At 45.8% G+C, this 7,917-nt stretch overlaps 1 protein-coding gene across 1 annotated transcript in view; it reads right to left on the bottom strand.

Annotated features, from left to right (window-relative positions):
- The window catches only part of ubr2 (ubiquitin protein ligase E3 component n-recognin 2), a 55,839-nt gene that overhangs the window by 11,982 nt on the left and 35,940 nt on the right, over positions 1-7,917 (bottom strand). The window contains exons 30-38 of the mRNA XM_078288659.1: positions 5,425-5,630; positions 5,145-5,238; positions 3,209-3,370; positions 2,729-2,817; positions 1,208-1,274; positions 868-1,016; positions 729-781; positions 418-517; positions 247-310 (exon numbers count right to left, since the gene is read on the bottom strand). Of these exons, the coding sequence (XP_078144785.1) occupies positions 247-310; positions 418-517; positions 729-781; positions 868-1,016; positions 1,208-1,274; positions 2,729-2,817; positions 3,209-3,370; positions 5,145-5,238; positions 5,425-5,630 (984 nt within the window). The remainder of the gene's footprint in view (positions 1-246; positions 311-417; positions 518-728; positions 782-867; positions 1,017-1,207; positions 1,275-2,728; positions 2,818-3,208; positions 3,371-5,144; positions 5,239-5,424; positions 5,631-7,917) is intronic.

Genomic DNA, 7,917 nt, shown 5'->3' with positions numbered 1-7,917 from the left:
GTATCGTTCATGTTGTCAGAAAAACACAAAATCATCTACTCTGAATGTAAACTGAATGTAAACTGAATAAATAATGTAAACTGAATAAATAATGTAAACTGAATGTAAACTGAATAAATAATGTAAACTGAATGTAAACTGAATAAATAATGTAAACTTAATGTAAACTGAATAAATAATGTAAACTGAATGTAAACTGAATGTAAACTGAATAAACAAAGTGATAAAGTGGTTAAACTCACCAGCAGGTGGAACATGTCGACATCCAGGATACATGGAGTGTTTTCTACCTGGGGGTCTGGAACCAGAGCTGCACACACACACACACACACACAATCACAACTTGTTTTGTTGCCCGTCTGTGTGTGAGTGTGTGAGCGTGTGTGTGTGTCTGTGTGTGAGAGTGTGTGTGTGTACCTGCTAGCAGTCTGATGAAGTGTGTGTGTACTGTGGTGAGTGGAGCTGCAGTCCAGCAGGCAGAACCGAACCTGGCCAGAGAGCTGAGACAGTCATCCTGACACACACACACACACACACACACACACACACACAGTACAGTTAATACACTCCTAACACATTTCTGTTGTATTACATCCAACCAATTGTTTAAAACAAAATACGTTCTTAAAGGGTTCTTTCATTCTGAATGGGTTCTGCCATGGAACAAGCCTGGAGAACCATCCTGTGGTTCTGTACAGACCGTCTGTGCTCAGAGTGCAGTTACCTGTTCTGCAGGGTAAACTTCCAAACAGCGGCTTCTCCTCGTCCACCAGCAGGCGCTCTGCACACAAACAGACCGTCAGGATGACCTTTGACCTTTAGGGTGAATGGATGTGTGTGTGTGTGTGTGTGTGTGTGTGTGTGTACCTATAGCCTGGATGGTGTAAGCACAGCTGGCCCAGGTCACCAGCGGCACCCTGGGGTCCTGCTCGTTAGGGTTCAGCTTCAGGCCGACCTTGTAGGTCGACGTGCTGAAGGTGGTGATCATCTCTCTGATGCTGCTGGAGAACGGGTTCCTGCACACAGTGACATCACAGCGACATCACCACCGACACTCTGACATCACACCGACACTCTGAAGTCGTATATCATATTCATATATTGAGCACGCTGGACATAGTAGCGTATATAGAATATTGATCACATCCCATGGATATCTGATAGCTGTGAGCAGATCAATAGAAACTGATGGAAGCTGCTGACTCACAGTGGAGTGAAGTCCACTCTGAAACCCTCTGGTGCAGGAAAGTCCTCCCTGTCTTCTGCTGCTGCTGCTACACACACACACACACACACACACACACACAGACACACACAGACACACAAACACACACAGACACACACAGACACACACAGACACACACACAGTTAAGAACCACTGCAATGCTACTGAAGGCTTTTGATTGACAGCTCCCTCCCTCTAAATCATGGGTCTCAAACTCGCGGCCCGCGGGCCAATTGCGGCCCGCGAGACGATATTTTGTGGCCCCCACCTTAATATGAAAGTTTAATGTTAGTGCGGCCCGCGAGTTTTATATGGATGGCACTTTACAGCATTGTGTGCGGAGCTGAACGAACCTACCAATCACGGTGGGGTATATGGCTCTCGGGGGTGGGACATCGACCGGGCTTGATGCAAGCAGAGAAACATTTCTCAATGAGTGAAAGTTACAGCCGCGTTGCCATGGAGAGTTTTCTTCCGTGCCTGGCTGGCTGCCTCGTTTCTATTGGGCACACGCGGACATTCGTCCCAGCGCGCTGCGTTCACAACACTTCCAAAAAAAAGATTTTAAAGTTGCTGCCCAGCGGGACATTATACGTACATTATATTGTCTCTCTCTGACAAAATAAATCAAAGTGATGCGTACGCGGCGGGATAAAAGAAAAGTAAGGAACTCAATGTAGCCTAATGTAGTCTGCAGTCACATAGCGACACCTGTCCGTCGGCGATAACAGTCCCCGGTAACCCGGACCAATTATAGGGTCGCACCGTTATTTGTGGGTCATTATTTTTTATTTGCATCGCGCTATTTGCATTGCCTCACACGATGAACACTACATATATTTCTATATGATGTCATTTGTTTTTTTTGTTTCTATGACTACTGCCAGGTCTCTAGCAGCAAGGAGTAGGCAAGAGAAGCCATGTTCAGAAGAACAGTTCATGTTCTTCAATGTTCCATTCATGTTCAGGACAATTCATATTCAGAAGAACCCATTGAGGTTAAAGAACTGTTAATAAAGACGTTTAAATCTTATTTTGTGTTAAAAAATAAAAATAAAGACATTTGAGAAGATTGGAATTTTTTTAACAAAGCTTTTCTTGTGGAATACCTGATGCGGCCCAGCCTCACCCAGACTCTGCCTCCAGCGGCCCCCAGGTAAATTGAGTTTGAGACCCCTGCTCTAAATGATTGACAGGTCGCTCCCTCTAAATGATTGACAGGTCCCTCCCTCTAAATGATTGACAGGTCCCTCCCTCTAAATGATTGACAGGTCCCTCCCTCTAAATGACTGACAGGTCCCTCCCTCTAAATGACTGACAGGTCCCTCCCTCTAAATGATTGACAGGTCCCTCCCTCTAAATGACTGACAGGTCCCTCCCTCTAAATGATTGACAGGTCCCTCCCTCTAAATGACTGACAGGTCCCTCCCTCTAAATGATTGACAGGTCCCGCCCTCTAAATGATTGACAGGTGGTTGAATCAGGAAGAGGAGGCGGACTGACTGTCAGAGTGTTTCCTGTGGGCGGAGTGTAGAGCTGCTATCTGCTGATTGGTCGTCTTCAACCAAGACTCCAGACTTGGATGATTGACACTGGAGAGACAAGATGGACGGCATTCAGATAACAACAACAACAACAACAACCTTTAAAAATCTAATAAAAGAAAACATCACAGATTTAAATGAGTGCTATGAGTCTGAATTACTGAACATTATGTTAAATATTGTTAAAGTGTCTTATTGTGTCTCTTCAGTCAGTAGAAATTATGGGATGTGAGACAGTCTGGACAGTCCTGTTCCCTCACTGTGTGTGTGAGTGTGTGTGTGAGTGTGTGTACCTGTGTGAGTGTGTGTGTGTACCTGTGTGAGTGTGTGTGTGTATACCTGTGTGAGTGTGTGTGTGTGTACCTGTGTGAGTGTGTGTGTGTGTGTATACCTGTGTGAGTGTGTGTGTGTGTATACCTGTGTGAGTGTGTGTGTGTACCTGTGTGAGTGTGTGTGTGTGTGTGGCAGCAGTGGGATAACAGTGTTGCTGAGACACTCGCAGAGCGGACAGAGGAACTCTCCGTTCTCCACATCGTAGCTGGTGTGGACCCGGAGACGCTGCTGCCGCCGCTGTTCCTTCAGCTGGACCGCCTCGAAGTACCTGCACACACACACACACACACACACACACACACACACACACACTGTAGTTGTATTTCTCTTGCCAGGTGTTTCTAACAATGTGAGGACAAAACACTTTCATCCCTCGGCTCCACAGACAGCAGCCTAACATTTCCAATAAAACCAGTTGTAGACAGTCCGTCTACTGTGGCCAGAAGGTCCAGGGAACCAGGGTCCAGGGAGGTCCAAAGGTCCACTCTGGTTCAAGGAGGTTCAAGGAAGTCCAAGGAGGTCCAAGAGTCCACCCAGGGTCCAAGGAGGTCCAAAGGTCCACTCTGGTTCAAGGAGGTCCAAGAGTCCACCCAGGGTCCAAGGAGGTCCAAAGGTCCACTCTGGTTCAAGGAGGTCCAAGAGCCCACCCAGGGTCCAAGGAGGTTCAAGGAAGTCCAAGGAAGTACAATGAGGTCCAAGAGTCCACCTCTGTGGATTTATATAAGGTTCTTACACTGTGGTCTTGTTAGCGGACCAGAGTTGACCTGGTTTCAGGATGTTTCTGCTACAAGGACATTCAGCTCCAAGCTTCAATGGTGACATCATCTATCAGGCACATGGAGCCATGCAGGAGCCATGTCTGTCGTTCATCTGTCTGTCGTTCATCTGTCTGTCGTTCATCTGTCTGTCGTTCATCTGTCTGTCGTTCATCTGTCTGTCATTCATCTGTCTGTCGTTCATCTGTTCATCTGTCTGTCGTTCATCTGTCTGTCGTTCATCTGTCTGTCGTTCATCTGTCTGTCATTCATCTGTCTGTCATTCATCTGTCATGTACATTACTGACCACTATAGACCATAGATCACATGGTCAGTACAGAGAGAGACTAACATCACTGACTGTGTACTAATCGATCAGATCGACTCCTGCCTGTATCAATATCACCATGAAGACCAGGAGGACCAAGAGGCCGTCATCACTACAGCAGCTTGTTCCACTGACTAGCTCCTCTTTGGCTGAAGGTTTGTTAAAGGAAAACTCTAAAGTTTAACTCCTTAAAAACAGCTACTGGTGATGTTAAAAACTTAGCAGTTAGTTGTGTCTCTCTTCTTGGTGGATAACCGGCCAATCGTAGACGAGGTGACGTCACCTCCAGATATTTCCAGTTTGATATGAGAAAATGTTTCAGGATGTAAAACATCAGCGGTAAACGTCAGGTTTTGGTGTCAGTCCCTCAGAATCAAAGAGCGAGGGCTTCTTTCTAGAGCCGCCATTTTGCACCGAGAGACGTTCAACAATCATACAGGGAGAAATCCATCGTAGAAGAGGAGAGAGACCAGTTTCTCCACCACAGGAGCAGGAGAGAGACCAGAATGCACTGCAGGAGCAGGAGAGAGACCAGAATGCACTGCAGGAGCAGGAGAGAGACCAGTTTCTCCACCACAGGAGCAGGAGAGAGACCAGTTTCTCCACCACAGGAGCAGCAGAGAGACCAGAATGCACTGCAGGAGCAGGAGAGAGACCAGAATGCAATGAGAGACATGGTTGTGTCCACGGCCGGACTGGTGGACCTCCATGGTTGGACTGGTGGACCTCCATGGTTGGACTGGTGGACCTCCATGGTTGGACTGGTGGACCTCCATGCTTGGACTGGTGGACCTCCATGCTTGGACTGGTGGACCTCCATGCTTGGACTGGTGGACCTCCATGCTTGGACTGGTGGACCTCCATGCTTGGACTGGTGGACCTCCATGGTCCATGGCCAGACTGGTTGGTCACCACTGGTTTAAGGAGTTAGCAGTGTGTTTGAGCTGCAGTGTCGTACCTCTGCCAGCAGGTGGCGTGCATGATGTGTCCACAGCTCGCAGTGTGTGTGCCGAACGCCAGGTCAGGATGCATGAACAGAGGGTCGTGACGTTCTGAAACACACACACACACACACAAATGGATCAATACTCATCAGCAATACAGACATAGGGTTATCATCACCAATAAACATTAATATATTACAACTAATCAACCAACTTATTACTGTAGTATTGATCAGTACTAATAAACATCAGCATATTACAGCTAATCAGACTTATAGACGTATTGATCCTGACCGGGGTCGGGGGGGGCACGGCTGCGGTTCTTGGACAGGACTGTGGACCTCTGGACGAAGGCGGCCAGCACCATGGCCCTGCCGTGACCTCTGACCTCCTGCTCCTCCTGACACAGGATGCAGGTCACCAGCTGACGCCGCTCCCCGCCGCCCGACCTCCTGGGACCGACACACACCTCCGACACACACACCTCCGAACTGGGAGGACTGGGGGGAGACAGACCGAGTGTTAACAGTGTCAGTTAACACCAGTGTCAGTTAATACCAGTGTCAGTTAACACCAGTGTCAGTTAACACCAGTGTCAGTTAACACCAGTGTCAGTTAACACCAGTGTCAGTTAACACCAGTAACACCAGTAACCTGCTGCTGGTGTCACTGGCAACTCATTTGACTCATTTCAGTCAATAAATAGTTGAATTTGATTTTTAGGTGAAACTGACAGCTCAAATAGAGACAGAGATATACTGTGTGTACCTGTGTGCTGGTATATGTATATATGTATATTATATATGTATATATGTATATATGTATATATGTATATTATATATGTATATATGTATATCAGGCCTGGAATTAAGTCATTTTTAGGGCAAGGCCACTTTGGCCTTTGAATACAAATTTATTGGGACATCGCGGCCAAAATGTAGGGCACCAAGGCCAAAACCAATGGTTATTAAAATCCTTTATTCAGTCCTTTTTCCTCAACAAAATAAATATCCTAATAGAAAACTGAAGTGCTGCAGTGTGATACAGCACATATGTAAGATGGCTCAGACTGCAAAGTTAGTTACATGTCCAGTAACACACGATAACGTAAGTGTAACCCAGGTTATTTTCTGTAGCTACAAATTACAGATGTCCCCTAAACGCCTCATGCAGACTATCGGTAGACGCTACAATTTACCGATGTTCCCTAAACGCCTCATAAGCAGGCTACTGCTACTGATAGCGTTTTTGCTGCTCTCAACCCGGTTAATTTTGCTATATTCTTCATTACAGCACTGTACATTTAAACTTACACTAGTTCTGCTCAAGCACTCATAGCTCTCTCCTTCTTTTAGCGACTTTCTCACAAATCCCACAGTTGTTTACATGCTTTTCAGATCTGCTAGTTACTTAGCTTAGCAGTTAGCGATAGCTTAGCAGTTAGCGATGGCTTCTCTCTGTCCCTCTCAGTTTAATTAATAATTAGCTGTTAATGTTTACGTTAATGTTACACATATATTTGCGGGAGTGGGAGAAATCTCGCGCTACTGTTGATGTCCAGCGTGATGACGGAGACTCTGGGAAACGTGAGTTTGTTTATTTGCTGCGTCGCATGTAGCTTTAAATGAGGAAATCCACAACTTCCTTTTAAAGGCACAACGGCCAGTTCAGAACAGGGCATGCCAACCTGGCCGTGTGGATAGTTCATGTTAGAAGGGGCGTTACGGCCACTCTCCTGCCCTGGTATATAGTGTGTGTACCTGTGTTCTGGTGTACATATATATGTATATTATATGTATGTACTGTATGTATATATGTATATAGTGTGTACCTGTGTTCTGGTATATGTATATACTGTATATGTATATTATATATGTATATATGTATATAGTAGGGGTGTCACGGTTCTCCAAATCCACGATTCAATTTGACTTTCAGTTTTAAGGTCACGATTCGATTCGATTTAAACATTTTTTTTTCAGCACTGACAGCTATGCCACTGTTAGACTATCGAGTCTTGATTTGTAAAGATCAACAGATCATTGGTTTTATGCCCTGACAACTGTCATTTACATTTTCAAATTCTTCTTTAAAAAGATGGTATCAAGTGTGATTTAACTGCCATATTTTTTTTGGAATGTACCACACTAAGGCCATATGGTCAAATTGTTTCAAAGTTTTTCCATTAAAAAAACACAACTTTCCCTTTAATTTGGTACCAAATCCATGGCAAGGCGATTCAGGGCGTGTCCTCACTGAAGTGTCAACATTCACAGTATGACAACAAAACAGATCCTTCCTATCTTGGCTAACGATAAGCTTTCAAAATCCATACAAAACCTCCAGCGCTTCAGCCCACAGTAATAAGATCAGACAGTAACAGTCACCAAACAAATATGGAAAAAGTCGCCAAACTTATATGGATAAAAGTCGCGGCGACCCGGCCGGTCCTCCTACCGACTCTTCGGCGCTCCGCCTCCCGGAAAACAGCGTCCGTCTCCGGCGGTGAGAGCAGGCGGGTCCGGCTGTTTAGTGAAGGTGACCTTGTGTCTCGTTTTATCGAGCGAGAACAAGAGATTTCCATCAAAAGACTTCGACTCACAACGTCTTCGTAACTTTCCACTTGTGCTGTCTCACAGCACAATCTGACAGCTGCCAGAAGGTTTTAAAAGCGTGACGCTTAGCCGGCGAAGACATTTTTACCGCTGGAGGACGACTAAACCCGGGGAACATCAAACGTCTCAGTGTCACCAGATATTCAGTATTTTCCGGTTCCGGTTCATCGAT

The sequence above is a fragment of the Centroberyx gerrardi genome, chromosome 15 (assembly GCF_048128805.1).
Source record: "Centroberyx gerrardi isolate f3 chromosome 15, fCenGer3.hap1.cur.20231027, whole genome shotgun sequence".
NCBI lineage: Eukaryota > Metazoa > Chordata > Actinopteri > Beryciformes > Berycidae > Centroberyx > Centroberyx gerrardi.
Note: the sequence above shows the minus strand (reverse complement) of the source record. Positions and strands in the feature narration are given on the sequence as shown.